The sequence below is a fragment of the Kogia breviceps genome, chromosome 6, assembly GCF_026419965.1.
Source record: "Kogia breviceps isolate mKogBre1 chromosome 6, mKogBre1 haplotype 1, whole genome shotgun sequence".
Taxonomy (NCBI): Eukaryota; Metazoa; Chordata; class Mammalia; order Artiodactyla; family Physeteridae; genus Kogia; species Kogia breviceps.
The window spans coordinates 111,670,439-111,687,287 of record NC_081315.1 but is presented as its reverse complement, the minus strand read 5'-3'; the positions used below and the strand labels follow the sequence as shown (position 1 = coordinate 111,687,287).

Here is a 16,849-nt window from a genome sequence, read left to right as displayed (position 1 = left end):
GCTTTACTGGGCTCGAGCACAGTGCCTGGCACCTTTTAGGTATACGTAAGGAGGAGGCTCAGCACTTGCCAGCTGCAGCGTGTGTTCTAGCACGGTTGACTTGGGCACCTGCAAAGATAACGTCGTTATACTAGGAAAGTGTGACAGTGATGAACAGGAGCTCAGCAGTGAGGTATAAGCTCCTCTGACATTTTTTTTTTTTTTCGGTATGCGGCCTCTCACTGTTTGTGGTCTCTCCCGTTGCGGAGCGCAGGCTCTGGACACGCAGGCTCAGCGGCCATGGGTCACGGGCCCAGCCGCTCTGCGGCATGTGGGATCTTCCTGGACCGGGGCATGAACCCGCGTCCCCTGCATCTGCAGGCGGACTCTCAACCACTGCGCCACCAGGGAAGCCCTCCTCTGACATTTTTATCAAGCAGTTAAAAAGTACAAAGCAAAGACGTTGAGTAACCCATTGTGTAAATTGGGAACTGCAGCACTTGGAAGAGACGCCATCACCTCCTTAATTTCTTATGAATTTCCTGAGGGTGAGACTGATATATGTCAACTAAGACCCCAAGAAGTCTTCTTACCCTTTCTGCCTCCCGGATGAATAGAGAGGAAAAGAATCACTCCACCCTGTGCCGGACATTGAGTGCAGGTGTTCTTTTTAAAAAAAATTTGTTGAAGTATAGTTGATTTACAATGTTGTGTTAATTTCTGCAGTACAGCAGAGTGACTCAGTTATACATATATATATACTTTTTCGTATTCTTTTCCATTGTAGTTTATCACAGGATATTGAGTATAGTTTCCAGTGCTATACGGTAGGACCTTATTTATCCTATGGATAGTAGTTGAGTGGAGGTGTTCTGATTGAGCTGGACTTCACTCCAGCTTCTTGTAGTGAAGCTGGACACCCTGCCAGGCACCAGAAGAACAGGTCACCATATTTCGCTGCAAGGATCTGAATCTAATCAAGAGAGGGACATTTAAACCAATTGTTATGTCACCCAAATTCATTTGGAGTATAATGCGAATAATAACAATAATAGTGGAATTTGGGGGAGGAATGTGATCAAATCAATCAAAGTTTCACCTGGAAATATAAATTTACAAAGCTAGATGAGAAAATTTTGAAATGAGTAACAAAGGAGGATTTGCCCTAGCAGATATAAAAAATTAGAAAGCTATATTGATGCTTTATTTATTCAGGTCCTGCAAAAAAAGTCAGACAGTGGAACAAAATAGAATATCTACACATATGTATACATGATAAAATGATATTTCAAATCAATGGAAAGAGAATGTCTGAGTCATAAATTTGGGGGGCAACTGACAGGATCTTTTGGAAGAAAAATGAAGGTGAATCCCCTCAACAGATTTAAATCTAAATGGATAAAACAATTTTTAAAGAGTGAATATCAGTTAATATGCTATGAAAAAAACCATGGGGGAAAACCATGGGTCTGAGTACACAAAATAGTTGAAAACTTTACATTTGAAAACAGTATTAAGAAAGGTAAGGGGTAAACTTGGGAAAATATTTGTAGCATACATTAAAAAGGATTAATGTCTTTATAATATAAAGAGCTCCTATTCATTAATAAGATAAAGAATACCTCAGTAGATAGCTATGTACGATATGAGAATTTCTCAAACACAAAGATTTACAATGTGTGCCCTTGAGCACAGTGGAGGGAGCATGTGACTCCACTGGCAAAATCATGTGGCTTTGGGTTTAACTCACAGGGCTGGAAGCATGCAGTCGCCTATCATCACGTCTGCCTTCTCTGGGTCTCTTCTTCTTTGGATGACTTACCAGCCTTCTGCCTGTTCAGTCCTGCTCCCCTCCAGCCCATCATCCTGAAATACCAGCCTGCTCACTTTCTATTCTGGAGGGCCTCCCCATTGCCTGCTGGATAAAACCCAATTCCCTTAAGTTAGGATACAGGCTCCATCAGGAAAGGTGACCTGTGCTCTCTCTCTGTGCCGTGGGGTTCCTGTGTTTTCCACATCGCTCTGGTTTTACACATGCTGATCTTTTCCTTCCTGTCCTCTGGCAGCTCGTAAACATCCTGCAGGACCCTGACCAACTTTCTCCACCTCTGTGATTCCTTCACATCCCCCAAGCAGGCTGGTGGCACCCCATGCTGGGATCCAGTGGCATTGGGACATCTGATAAACCTTGTCACTCTGTGACATTGAGATTATTTCCCTGGTTGGCACTTAATACATTTTTGTTGACATCAGAATAGAATTTTTGCCCAGGGGGAGACTTTAAAGATTACCTAGTTTTACTTCCTCATTTAAGAGTAAAAAAAACTCAGGTCCGGAGAGGCTTTGGGAACTGGCCAAGGTCCTGAAGCTTGATACAACATTGAGGAATGGAATCTTGCTGTGCAGTTTGTTCTGTAGTCCGAGCCTTATTCACTGGGTTGTAACTTACAGATCTCTATCAGTGAGTGTGATTATCTCTGTTTATGGTTACCTGGTTCAAGCTCTTGCTCTTGCCAGAGTTATCAGAGTCTCTGCCCTCAGAACTGCCCCTCAAGGGCTGTGGGACAAGGGTCAGCAAGTCACTCCTCTGCTTCTTCAAGCAGTTGAAGGATTTCAACTAAATTACTCCTAAAATGTCTTTCAGAGAAATCATTCTGTATGCTCTCCCCTTCAAACTTTTCCTGTTTTGGGGAGGGGGTGGGCTTTAATATATGTCTATTATGGGTACTTTAAACAAACAACCCCTACACACACACACACACACACACAGAGAGAGAGAGAGACAGACAGACAGACACAAGGAGAAAGTTAGAAGAATAAGATAACATTTCTTCATATCCCCACCATCAGAGATAACCATTGCTAGCATGGTAGTTTCTTGCCTTCTGCAAGTCTATAAATATATTTATTACATAATTGAAGTTAAATTGTATAAACAATTTTTCCTCATGCTCTTGTAACTTGTTATTGGATTTTAAGCATTTAAAGCATTTCTTTTGAAAGTCTTTTTTTGTCTGGCATTGCTCTTCATAAATGCAGTGGTGGAACTCATCAAAGGAATCTGCTACCAGCTAATATGTGATTAAAGTGGTAATAACGGATTCTTTTCCAGAGACAAGAAGGAAAGTTAGTGCGGGCTCTGGGGATAAGACAGCTGGGGTCACTGAGCCACCTCTTTTTCTTTATTCTTAGATAATGAAGTTTAAGGTAGATAGGCTCTTTGAAATTCTGTACTTACAATGATTATCAGTGGAATTTGTCTGCAAGATTTTTTCCCTGATTTTACAGATGGGGAAACTGCAGCTTACGGAGGGAAAGGCTCAGGGTCCCACAGTGTGGTAGGGGAGGAGCTGAGAGTTGAACCCCCAGTGAGGGCCCAAGTCCATGGTCTTTACGAGTATGTTCTGCTGCTTCGCATAGCGTTGTTTCTGGTCCTTATCATTTCTCCATTGGCTGTGTCATCCAGGTTCACCCTCCTCCAGGCTGAAGTCACACAGCATATGGATTTCTCTTTCTAAAATACTGATATGACCATGTTACTTCCTGGCTTAAAACCCTGCAGGGAGCCCCCTAAGCCTATAGGATGATGTTGCAAATCCCTGACCTTCTCTTGAAGGCCCTCTGGGACCTGGGCTGTGTCTTGCCATCTGCAAGTCCTGCTCATGTTTTTCCCTATGCCTGACTCAGCCTCGTCCTCTCCCCACGGGTCACCTCTTGGAAGGTCTTCTTTGTCCTGGGTTAGGGGCTGCCCCTCTTCTCTCCTTGCCCTAGTCACACATGTCGCCCCAGCCTGTGTGCCTGGCCATTCCTCTATAGGATGCTGAGCTCCTCAGAGCAGGGCCTGGGTCTCTTTCCTCCTTGTCTTTCCTTGTCAAGAAAGGTTACCACCACATCTAAACCCTGAGTCAAACCTGGCAGTAATTGTGATGTAGCCACTTCATAGACATTTTCAGATAAATAGAATTAGAGCAAAGCTTGATTTTTGCACCCATGAAGTGTGAATTCTGTATTTAAAGCATTGTTCTAAAGATTAAAAAGGAATTACTTGGCCTCCGATGAAAGTTCAATAAAGATGTTGATAGTTAAGCGTAGTTTTGAAGGGAAGGCTTTTGGCCAGAGACTCAGGAATTCTAAAATTCTGCCCTGCTAGTCACTTACCCCAAAAGGGTGAGCTGTATACTCAGAGAGGGAGTCAGAACGTTCACAGCAGCACAAGCCCCTGATGACTCAATGCAGGGCTCCTGGTAAAAGGCCAGGCTGGAGCCTGAGCCCTGGAGAGGCAGCTGCGGTCTGAAGACTACTGCCTAGACCACGGGGTGTGAATCCTGGGTCTGTTACTTGTTAGCTCTGTGACCTTGGGCCATTTATTTAACTTATTTATACTTTAGCATAGTAATCTGTAAAATATGGCTTAAAATAGTGCCCACTTTATGCTGTTGCCATTGGAAGTGAATGGATAAAGCATGTAAAGCACTTGGAACTAACCTTGGCACTCAGTATCTGCTCAATACATATTAGCTGTAATGATGGTGGTAATGATGTTGGTAATGATGGTGATACTGATGGTGGTAATGATGGTGGTAATGATGGTGATACTGATGGTGGTAATGATGGTGGTAATGATGGTGATACTGATGGTGGTGATGATGATGGTAATGATGGTGATGCTGATGGTGGTAATGATGGTGGTAATGATGGTGATGCTGATGGTGGTGATGATGGTGATGCTGATGGTGGTGATGATGGTGGTGATGATGGTGATACTGATGGTGGTAATGATGGTGATACTGATGGTGGTAATGATGGTGGTAATGATGGTGATACTGATGGTGGTAATGATGGTGGTAATGATGGTGATACTGATGGTGGTAATGATGGTGGTAATGATGGTGATGCTGATGGTGGTGATGATGGTGATGCTGATGGTGGTAATGATGGTGATGCTGATGGTGGTAATGATGGTGATACTGATGGTGGTAATGATGGTGGTAATGATGGTGATACTGATGGTGGTAATGATGGTGATGCTGATGGTGGTGATGATGGTGATGCTGATGGTGGTGATGATGGTGGTAATGATGGTGATACTGATGGTGGTAATGATGGTGGTAATGATGGTGATACTGATGGTGGTAATGATGGTGATACTGATGGTGGTAATGATGGTGGTAATGATGGTGATACTGATGGTGGTAATGATGGTGATACTGATGGTGGTAATGATGGTGGTAATGATGGTGATACTGATGGTGGTAATGATGGTGATACTGATGGTGGTAATGATGGTGGTAATGATGGTGATACTGATGGTGGTAATGATGGTGATACTGATGGTGGTAATGATGGTGGTAATGATGGTGGTAATGATGGTGATACTGATGGTATTGATGGTGATGATGGTGATGCGGTGATGGCGATGTTGATGGTGATGTTGATAATGATGATGATTATGGTGATATGAGTGATTATGGGGATTTTCCTAAATCTTGAGATTCAGTCTTCCTTGGCCATTTATATGGAGGAGGGAAGTTGAAGAGTAGAGGCGTTGTGGGCAGGTCAGGGGATCAGGACCTAGCTTAAGTTAGGAACAGAGGTAAATGAAGAAGGTTGCAAAGAAGAAAGTGGGACTTGTGAGCGGGCCTGCCCAAGGAGGTAGTCTTTACCTAGGTTTGCTTATCACCTGGTATTGGAAAGTGAGACTCACAGGAGAGAAGGGGAGAAAGGTGGTGTGATCCGCAGAGCTGGCCTGGCTTTGTCCTCTTCCTAAATACAGGCATTCATTCCTGCAGCCATGTTGCTAAATGAAGCTCCTGCTCCGCACACTGCCTCGGCTTTTCAAATTCTCTTGGCCATGTGACTGGTCAAAGAGGGCAAGATCTCAAGGTTGAGATTCAGAGAAGGTGGAGGTGGGAAGAGGAGGAGTGAGGTGGCTTGTGTTGGCTGTTCTACTTCCTAAAGCAGGAAAGGGAGGAAGGGAGGGAGACTCTGAGAGAATGAGTTAGTTTTGTTCCTGCTTTTTTTAGTACATTGACGCTGCCTGCCTGTAATCCTGTCCCAATATCTGTTTCTGGTTCTCATCCGTCAGATAAGTAACTTCTACCACAGCGTGGGAGGTTGAGACTAAAAATGTGTTTAGGAAACCACACAGCCCCCTGGACAGCAAGTAGTGTAATGTACCGGGGAGAATACAGACTTTGGAATCAAGCAGAGCTAGCTCTGTCCCTCTTTAACTATGGACTTTGATTAACTACCTGATCTCTTTGCATCTCCATTTATCTATCAGTGGAGTGGGAATAATACATCCCCTGCAGGATTGCTGAAGATTGAATGAGGTAAAGCGATACCACACTTTTTCAATTTCCTAGGGCTGCCACAACAAATTATCATAAAGCTTAGAACAACAGAAATTTATTCTCTCACCATTCTGGAGGCTCGAAGACTGAAATCAAGGTGTCGGCAGGGTCATGCTCCCTCTGAAGACTCTAGGGAAGAATCCTTCCTTGCTTCTTCCCAGCTTCAAGTGGCTCCTGGAAATGCTTCCTTGGTTGTAGCTCCATCACTCCAATCTCTGCCTCCATGGTCACGTAGTCTTTTCTCTGTGTGTGTCTGTCTCCAAATCTCCCTCTCCTTATAAGGATACTGTCACTGGATTTAGGACCCACCCTAATCCAGTATTACCTCATCTTACTTAACTTGACTATGTCTGCTAAGACCTCATTTCCAAATGAGGTCACATGCATAGGTACTGAGGGATAAGATTTCAGCATACTTTGGAGGACACAATTCAACCCCCTACATGCATCTAGCCCAGGGAGTGGCATATTGTAGGTGGTCAAATGTCATTCATCCCCTCACCTCTCCATTCTTCTCCCTAAAGCTGTAAAATTAAAAGTGTTTGCCTTCTGTCAGTAGCAAACTCTGAAAACAAATCGCTGATCTATAGCCTTTTGTTCTCTTTAGACCCAGATGTTTTGTCTCCTTTCCATCAGTATTTTAATGTAACCTGTTTGCACTGCTTTTCGTAGTTACCCAGTATATTGATTTTCTTCTTATCTGATAGGTACACAAATCAGAGCTTAGAAGGCTATTTCCAGTGCAAATGGAGAACTTGCATTTCAATTTGGTGCTAATCAAAATGTAAGATTTAGAATCAGGATGTTTGAGTCTGAAAACAGAATTGGTTTCCTGACCACCTCTGATAACAGCCTCTATGGACAGAGGCTGATTCATCATAGGTGAGTCATATGTGGCAACACACTTTGATTCAGGTTCCAGTAATTGTCTGGACCGAAGCTCCTGTTCCCAACCTAACTTGGCTTTGACGGTTTGGAAGGTCAGGTTGGCCTTGTTGGTCTGTCAGAAAAATGTAACCTTAACTACAGTGTGCATTGTGACCACAGTAATGAAGAATGGGTTAGTTGCCTTCCGGCTCCTATGTAATGCATTCAATGTTCCCGTAATCTGCAGCCACTTTTTTACTGAAGTATAGTTGATTTACAATGTTACATAAGTTTCAGGTGTACAGAAAAGTGATTCAGTTATACATATATATATTCTTTTTCATATTCTTTTCCCTTGTAAGTTATTTAAAAATACTGAGTATAGTTCCCTGTGCTATACAGTAGGATCTTGTTGATTATTTTACATATAGTAGTGTATATATGTTAATCCCAAACTCTTCATTTATCCCCCCCTCACCTTTCCCCTTTGGTAACCATGAGTTTGTTTACTATGTCTGTGGGTTTATTTCTATTTTGTATATAAGTTCATTTATATCATTTCCTTAGATTCCACATGTAAGTGATATCTTATGATATTTGTCTTTCTGTCTGGTTTAATTCACTTAGTATGATCATCCCTAGGTCCATCCATGTTCCTGAAAATGGCATTATTTCATTCTTTTTTAGGGCCAAGTAATATTCCATTGTATATTTGTACCACATCTTTTTCATCCATTCATCTGTTGATGGACATTTAGGTTGCTTCCATGTCTTGACTATTATAAATAGTGCTGCAATGAACATTGGGGTCTGCAACCATTTTGAATTAAACTTGTCACAGGTTGGCTTCTCTGGAAGCAGATGCCAAGAGAGAATTGAGGTATAACATGGTAACCAGTGTGCAGAAGAGTTGACATAGCTGGCCTGAGACTGCTATCCTTAGAAAGCCCTACTTACAAGGTTAGCCCTTGGCTGGCATCTGGGAACTTGGATTTGAGGACGATTCTCACCATTTACTGAACTATGGGTGGCTCACCCACCTAAACTGTTTTTATAAAGAATATATTTTATGTTGAACACCTCATTTCCATCTGGAGTCTGGGATTTTGGTACATGCCAGGCAGAGGGTGCCTAAGTGACTAATCCTGAATAAAAACCTTGGGTACCGAGTCTCAAATGAGCTTCACTGGTGGACAGCGTTTATGCTCATTGCTGGAGGAATTAAGTGTGCCCTTTGTAGCTCCACTGGGAGAGGACCTTAGAAGCTTGCTCCTGGTTTCCCCAGACTTTGCCCCACATGCCTTTTCCTTTTACTGAGTTTTCTTTGTATCCTTTCACTGTAATCATAGCTGTGAGAATGATTATATGCTGAGTCCTTTGTGATTATGTATGAGTCTTTGTGAATCGTCTAACCTGGGCGTGGTCATGGGGTTCCCCCAGCCCAATTAGATCACCTGTGAAGGGGAGGAGGAGGAAGCAGGTTTGGGCAGAGGAAGAAGTCAAGTGTGATCCAGGCTGACAAAGCTTCACCTGTCAGAGAGCTGTGGGGCAAGTGTTGTCACCTGTCTGAGCATCCCTCATCAGGCTAAATGGCTGGCCATTATGCCTCTGCCTTGTCCTTTTACCAGATGTCGGCATGACCTAGGTGAGGTGGCTCTCTGCAGCTGATCTAGACCATGAAGTGGGAGGTCTACTGACCACACTGCTTGTAGCTGGACACCTAGTCCTTCCTTGAAGGGAGATCTGGGTGGTGCATCTCCTTGTCTACCACACTTAGAACTCATTATTATCATTTTTTGTCTCCAGATTATACAAGTAATACATGCCCATTATAGAAAACACAGAAACATAAAGAGAAAATTCATCAAGTAATTACGCTCAACAAAATTCTGGAATATTTTCTTCATAGGTTCCATATGTATATGGGTGCATATATATTATTTTTATTTTAATGTAATTGGAATTTTTATGTACATACAGCTTTGTGTCTTCTTTTAAAATGTTATACTAGGATATAGACATTTTTTATATTACTAAAAATTCAGCACACAAAAGTCAGTTGCTTTTATATACATACACAATGAACAATCCAAAAAGGAAATTAAGAAAACAACTTAATTTACAGTAGCATCAAAAAGAATAAAATACCTGGGCTTCCCTGATGGTGCAGTGGTTGAGAGTCTGCCTGCTGATGCAGGGGACACGGGTTCATGCCCCAGTCTGGGAAGATCCCACATACCACAGAGTGGCTGGGCCCATGAGCCACGGCCGCTGAGCCTGTGCATCCAGAGCCTGTGCTCTGCGAAGGGAGAGGCCACAATAGTGAGAGGCCTGCGTACCGCAAAAAAAATAAATAAATAAATAAAATAAAATACCTAGGAATAAGCTTAACTTGTACACTGAAAGCTACAAAACACTGCTGAGAGAAAATTAAAGAAGACCAGTAAGTGGAAAATCATCCCTTGTCCATAGACTGGAAGACTTCATATTGTTATGATCTACAGGTGCAGTGCAATTTCTGTCAAAATTCCAATGGCATTCTTTTGTAGAAATAGAAAGAAAACCCATCATAACATTCATATGAAATCTCAGAGGAACCCAAATAGCCAAGACAATCTTGAAAAAGAACAAAGTTAGAAGTCTCACACTTCCTGATTTCAAAACTTATTACAGAGCTGCAATAATCAAAGCAGTGTGGTAATGTCATGAAGACAGACATGCAGACCAATGAAAAGAATAGAGAGCCCAGGAAAAAAAAACCCTCACATCTATAATAAAATGATTTTCAACAAGAGTGCCAAGACTATTCAATGGGGAAAGGATAGTCATTTCAATAAGTGATGTTGGGGAAACTGGATATCCAAAATAAAGTTGGAGTCCAAAATAAAGTTGGACCCCTACCTTATACCATGTACAAAAATTAACTCATAGAGCATCAAAGACTTAAATGTAAGACCTAAAACTATAAAGCTCTTCGAAGCAAACATGTGGGAAAGCTTCATAACATTGCATTTGGCAGTGATTTCTTGGATATGACCCAAGAGCACAGGTAACAAAAGAAAAAAAACAGATAAATTGGACTACATCAAAATTAACAACTTCTGTGCACCAAAGGACACAATCAACAGAGTGAAGGGCAGCTCACAGAATGGGGGAAAATATTTGCAAATCATTTATCTGATAAAAGGTTAATATCTATACCACATAAAGAAATCCTATGTCTTAGTCTGGGCTGCTATAACAAAATGTCATAGGCTGAATGGCTTATACAACCCACATTTATTTCTCACAGTTCTTTAGGCTGGCAAGTCCAAGGTCAAAGTAGATACGCCAGTAGATATGGTATCTGGTGAGAACCCAATTCCTAGTTTGTAGATGGCCATCTTCTCATTGAATCCCCCTTTGGCAGAGAGCAGAAAGAGCTCTGGTCCATTTGTCTCTTTATAAGGACAACATTTACCTCCCAAAGTCCCCATCTCCTAATATCATCACAAGGGTGGTTAGAATTTCAACATATGAATTTTGGGAATACACACAAACATTCAGTCCCTAATGTCCTACAACTCAATAACAATAATAACCAAACAATGAGATTAAAAAATTGTCAAGGGACTTGAATAGACATTTCTCCAAAGAAGATATACAAATGGCCAGTGTACACATGAAAATATGCTCACCATCACTAGTCATTAGGGGAATGCAAATCACCTCATGCCTGTTATTGTGGCTTTTATTAAAAAAAAACAGAAAATAACAAGTGTTGACAAGAATGTGGAATAATTGAAACCCTTGTGCACTATTGATGGGAATAAAAATATGCAGCCTTTATGGAAGACAGTATGGTCATTCCTTAAAAAATTAAAAATAGAATTATCATATGACCCAGCAATTCCACATCTGGGTATATCCCCAAAAGAATTGAAAGCAGGGTCTTTAAAAGATTGGTATACTCATGTTTATAGCAGCAGTTTATATTATTCACAAGAGCTAAAAGATGGAAACAACCCAAGTGTCTATCAATGGGTGAGTGGATAAACAGATGTGGTGTATTCATACAATGGAATATTAGCCTTAAAAAGAGAGGAAATTCTGACATATGCTACAACATAGATGAAGCTTGAGGGTGTTATGCTAAGTGAAATAAGCCACTCATAAAAAGACAAATACTGTATGATTCTACTAATATGAAGCCCCTAGAGTAATCATATTCATAGAGACAGAAAGTAGAATGGTGGTCACCAGGGTCTGGGGAAGGAGGGAATGGGGAGTTGTTTAATGGGTACAGTGTTTAAGTTTTGCAAAATGAAAAAGTTCTAGAGATGGATGGTGGAGATGGTTGTACAGCATGGTTGTACTTAACACAACTGTACACTGAAAAATGATTAAAATGGTAAATGTTATGTAATGTGTATTTTACTCCATTTAAAAAAATCATTCAAAATCTCCTTTTAGCTGGTTAAACATTTAGAACTTAAAGCTCCTAGAAAGCAAGATCCTTCTAAGAGGTCATCAGGCACACTTATGCTAAAAGATAGTAGAGTGGCTCCTTCAGTATTCTGAGGGAAAAAGATTTTGGACCTTGAGTGATAGTCTCAGCCAAGGTAACAATCAAACAAACACAAAGTAACAATATTTTAACACGTGAGAAATAAAAATATTTTCTAAACCAATTTACTTGAGAATGCATAAATATGGAAAATACTCTATCAAACTGAAAAAAAAAATACAAGAAAGAGGGAGGAATGGAATCCAAAAAACAAGAAAGCAGTAAAGAGAGCTCTAATGACAGCAGTGCAGCAAGCCTAGAAAGTAGCCAGTCCTGAGTAGATCAGAATGTCAAAGACCTCTGGGAGTTATGATTTTAAGAAAAAAAAAAAAAAAAAAAAGATGTCTCCCTGCAACAGCTAATATCATTAAAGAAATTGGTGTATACCAGGAAGAAAAAAGAAAAGCAGTGAGAAACCCCAGGAAAAAAAAAATGTTACACAGGAAGTATTGGTCCAAGTTGAAGCAAACTAAAGCCATGGCATGATTTTGAAAAATGATAGTGTAAGAAAGGGCACTGCATTAAAAATATGTGGCTTTTAGGGGCTTATATTTAGTTATACAGGATTACATTCAATTACTTTATTATGCAGTGAATACCTATGTCTAATCATAATAATGATATTGCCTTTAAAATTTTTTTATTTTTAGTTTTCAGAATTAACTTATAAACCACCACAAAGTCTTAATTGTGGGTGCAGAATATACATACATACATGTATGTATAAAATAAACGAATTCTGGAGGGCAGAAGTGGTGAAAGGACATGTGGAAGCAAATATGGGGCACTAGTTTCACCATGTTTCTTCTTTCTTTCTTAGTAAGAACACAAGAAATATTCTCTAAATTTAATGCCATAAAAACTGTTTCATTTTTTTAAAGTTAGACAAAGGTAGCTAACTGAATATAACCATTGAAATTGGGAGAAAGTGTAGGGAGGGTTATTTGTAGGTAACAATCCTTCAAAATTTGGGGGTAAAAATTTGTGACCTAAAATCCACATCTATCACAGCAGGAATTCATAAATAATGTGTAATGTTGACATATCAAGAAATAAAGATGTATGCATAATTTTTAGAGTATTTAAGTTAACTAACCATTCTGGTTCACTAAACCATAGAAACTAAAACCAGTATCTATTTAAGATAGTTGCCTTTGGGAAGTGGGGTTAGAAGAGGATGCAGAAGGACACACAGGATATTTGCTTCTCTTTTTAAACCCTTGGCTTCTGTTGAAAACCTTTTTTCCCCTAGCAGGCATGCATTATTCTGCTTCTCAAAACTTGTAATATGGCTACATGATTGGCCATTATATGGATAGAATAACTCACAGAAGCTTAAAATATTTAACCATTCTTTGTGTTGTGGAGCATTTAGGATACGTCCCATTTGTGTTCTTTTATACAATGTTCTTAAAAACAGCCTTATATATAAATAAATCTTCATGCATATTTCTGGATCAAACCAGCCTGGGTATAAGCTTTTATGCCTATTTTTGAATTGTCTCCTGAGGAGTGAATCCTGGATGTGAAATCACTAGGTTAAAGGGGTGAACATTTTAAGCCCCTTGTTATGGACACAGACATTTTTTCCCTTTCATTTTTGAGTATAGACATTTTGGTGAGAGCACTCCAAAGGATGAAAGTGTCATAAAAATCTTAGTCTCTTTTAGTCCAGGCCTGTTTTCGAGGTCACGTTCTAAGAAATGACTGGGTAACGGTCACCACATAGCATCTCCCTTTCTGTACCAGTGGAGTTGCCTTGGGCCACCCAACCCACAAAGGAAGGCAGGGCCAGAATCACTCACGTTTAGTCAGTGAGTGCCATGGGTTAGGCCCTCTTTTAGTGACTTCATTGGACTTTGTCGATGTCTCGTGTTTAATCCTCAGTACAACCTTTGGAAGGCTCTTGTCTCTGTCTTACAAGGGAAGAGGAAAGGCAAGGAGAGATGAAGTGATTTGCCCCAATGCCACATGGCCAGTAAGTAGCAGAGATGGGTCCCACACCCGGTGGTCTGAGTCTAGAGCCCAAGCTTCACTCTCTGTGCTGTTACAGACCCTTATCTGTGAGAAGCAAGTAGGCTGGGTCAGCCCTGATCAGTGTCCACAGGAAGAGTGTAATCACACCAGGGGAGAAAGCATCAGCATCTTATTAGCTTCTAGCATATTGCCTGGTACACAGTTGACACCCAGTACCTATTTATCGACTAAATAGATAAGCCAAACTTTACACCAAGCTCCTCTGCATTATTATTTTGTCTAATTTTCATGCTGTGAGGTATTTTTATCCCCATGTTACAGATGAGAGAACTGAGGCTTCCAGAGGTCAAGTCACTTGCCCAAAGTATAGAGCTGTTTCGATAGATGAGGCATTGTAATTCAGGCCTGTAGGAATTTTTTTTTTTTTTTTTTTTTTTGCTGTGTTGGGTCTTCGTTGCTGCACGTGGGCTTTCTCTAGTTGCAGCGAGTGGAGGCTACTCTTCATTGCAGTGTGCAGGCTTCTCATTGCGGTGGCTTCTCTCTTGTTGCAGAGCACGGGCTCTAGGCTGCTGGCTTCAGTAGTTGTGGCATGTGGGCGCAGTAGTTGTGGCTCGCGGGCTCTAGAGTGCAGGCTCAGTAGTTGTGGCGCACGGGCTTAGTTGCTCCGCAGCACGTGGGATCTTTCTGGACCAGGGCTCGAACCTGTGTCCCCTGCGTTGGCAGGCAGATTCCTATCTACTGCGCCACCAGGGATGCCCCAGGCCTGTAGGATTTGAAACCAGAGCTGTTTTTATTTTGCTGAAAGTGTCTTTGGGAGAATTCAAGAAGTTAATTCTTGTGAAAACCTTAGCCTAGGGGTTCTCAAAGGGTGGGAGCTTCCCCTGGGAACTTGCTAGAAACGCCTCTTCTCGGTTCTTGCCCCAGGTCTAGTGACTCAGAATCCCCAAGGGAGGGGCCCAGCAATTTGTTTCCACAGACCTTCAGGCGATTCTGATGTGAGCTCCTATGTAGGAGCACAGCCCCAAGCCTGCCCCGTGCTGAGTGCTTAGGAAGATGGCAGCTGCTGCTGTCTTTGGCATCACGTTCTAGATCCCAAAGAAATGGTGGAGGGAAGGGAGGAATGTGGGGTGTCTAGAACTCTAGAACTGACTACTTCTCACAGTTGTTATTTGGTGCCAGCCACTTCTGGACCATCAAGTGGATTCACACTGGTCCCAGGATGTCGCTGACTGGAGCCCAGAGGAAGCCTTTGAGGAGGGAGAAGTACACTGGACACATTAAATGAAGCTCACGTGAACTCTCGAGCTCCCCCTGGCGGGTCATTTAGTGGACTGCCTGGCAGCTGGCCTGCCTCCTGCTGTGTGATGCCTCCCCAGCCACGTGCATCCTCCAGAGTGATCCTGAAGTCCAGAGTGGGCTGCACCCCTAATGGGACGTGTTCCCAGGGTCGGGGGAGCGGACAGCTTTGAGGGAAGTTGAGGGCACCATGGATTCTCCCTCTGCCCTCTGCAAAATTCTGCCCGACTCAAAACATTTCACACATCCTTGGTGCTGCCTTAGGTTTGTTACATATTTGATTTGAGAATTTAACATTCCTGAGCGCCTGTGATGTGCCAGGCTTGGGGTGGTTGGTCCTACTGTGTGCAGGCCTCCATGCTCAGCTCCCTGAAGTGCTTGCCCCATTTAACTTGGGCCCAGAGAGGTCCAGCAATGGTCTAAAGGCAACCGGCTAATAGGTGGCAGAGCCCGGCCTAATCCCCAGGTCGGTTTCACCGACTCTGTGCTTGTTCTGCTTTAACGCAGTTGTAACTTGACTTGAAAAATGTAAAGTGTGGCCACAAACAAATCTCTCTCTCTTATCCGCATAGGTTCTACCAAACCACGGCCTCCACGCAGCAGGGTTCTTCGTGGCCTTCATCCTCTCCCTGGTGCTGACCTGGGCTGTGCTTTTCTTCATGGTTCGATATCAGTGTTTGAAGGGAAGCATGCTTACCAGACATCAGGTGGGAGTCCACGTGCATCCTCTTCCTGGAGGGTGGTTGGTTGGTGGTAGATGTGAGGTTGAAGTTTATCCTTCAGTTCAGTCAGTCTCAACTCTGGATCGATGTCAGGACCCCCAGGGAACCGTGAGCCATGCTCATACCCAGGCCCTCCTGCACAGACTCTGACTGCTTTGTCCCGAGAGGCACGCCCATCATTAGTAGTTCTTAAAAGCTCCCTGGATGATTCTAACAAACGACCAGGATTGGGAACCCCTGCAGTCTGACTGAATAACTGAGCGCCCACCTGTATGGCCAGCTGTGCATTCATGCCACACCCTGACTCAGGTCCTGGTCTACACTTACTTATCCTCTGAAAAGTCTTTGAAGACTTACTTTGTTTGTCCTCAGGGTGAAGCCCAGATGCCTTAGCATGGCTTATAAAGAAAGTCCCCTGTGGTCCAGCTTCACACCTCAACTTCCGGCTCTACCCAATGACTGCTGAGCTCTCCACACTCACCTGGATGCTTTTATAATCCTCTCTCCGCTCTTCAATGAGCAGAACTCTGACGCATCCTTTAAGACTCATCTCGGGCTTTACCTCTCCTTGGAAGTCATCACTGGCCACTTCCTGGCTAAGTTGGGGACTCTCTCTCTCTGGGTTCCCGCACTAGCTTTTGGACCACCCCACCCAGCATTTATCCCCGCCTGGGAACTCCTCAATCTCTGTTTTCCTGTCTTGGCCTGGGTTCCCACAGAAGCACATCCTGAGACTAGGATAAAAATGCAAACAGTTTATATGGGAAGTGGTCCCGGGAAGTAATGGTAAGGGGTGGGGAAGTGAGGCGGGAAGGGAAGGCAGTCAGTCAAGCTACCACTGTGGGCACCTAGGGCTTTATCCCACCCAGGATAAAGCCTGAGGGGAGAAGGAGCCGGGGTATTTAGCCACCACCAAATCCCATTGGTTATTGGTTGAGGACAGGGGGGTGAGGGGGCCAGGACAAAGGGTAACGTTATTTCCCTGGCATGGGCTCTGAAGGCCAGCAGGAGCCTTCAGGAGAGGAAGCATAGGTGTTGGCTGGTGGATCTTGGGCTAAAAGGCACTGAACGGGGACTTCCCCGGTAGCACAGTGGTTAAGACTCCACGC

At 42.8% G+C, this 16,849-nt stretch overlaps 1 protein-coding gene across 5 annotated transcripts in view; it reads left to right on the top strand.

Annotated features, from left to right (window-relative positions):
• Nucleotides 1-16,849, top strand: part of EVC2 (EvC ciliary complex subunit 2) — a 148,919-nt gene that overhangs the window by 27,253 nt on the left and 104,817 nt on the right. For 4 of the 5 annotated variants that reach the window (XR_010841121.1, XM_067036394.1, XM_059067484.2 and 1 more), the window contains exon 8: nucleotides 15,591-15,725. The exons of the other annotated variant lie outside the window; for it this stretch is intronic. Coding sequence is in view for 3 of the 4 variants with exons in the window: in XM_067036394.1 (XP_066892495.1) it covers nucleotides 15,591-15,725 (135 nt within the window). In the remaining variant the exon portion in view is untranslated. The remainder of the gene's footprint in view (nucleotides 1-15,590; nucleotides 15,726-16,849) is intronic. 5 annotated transcript variants of the gene reach the window in all.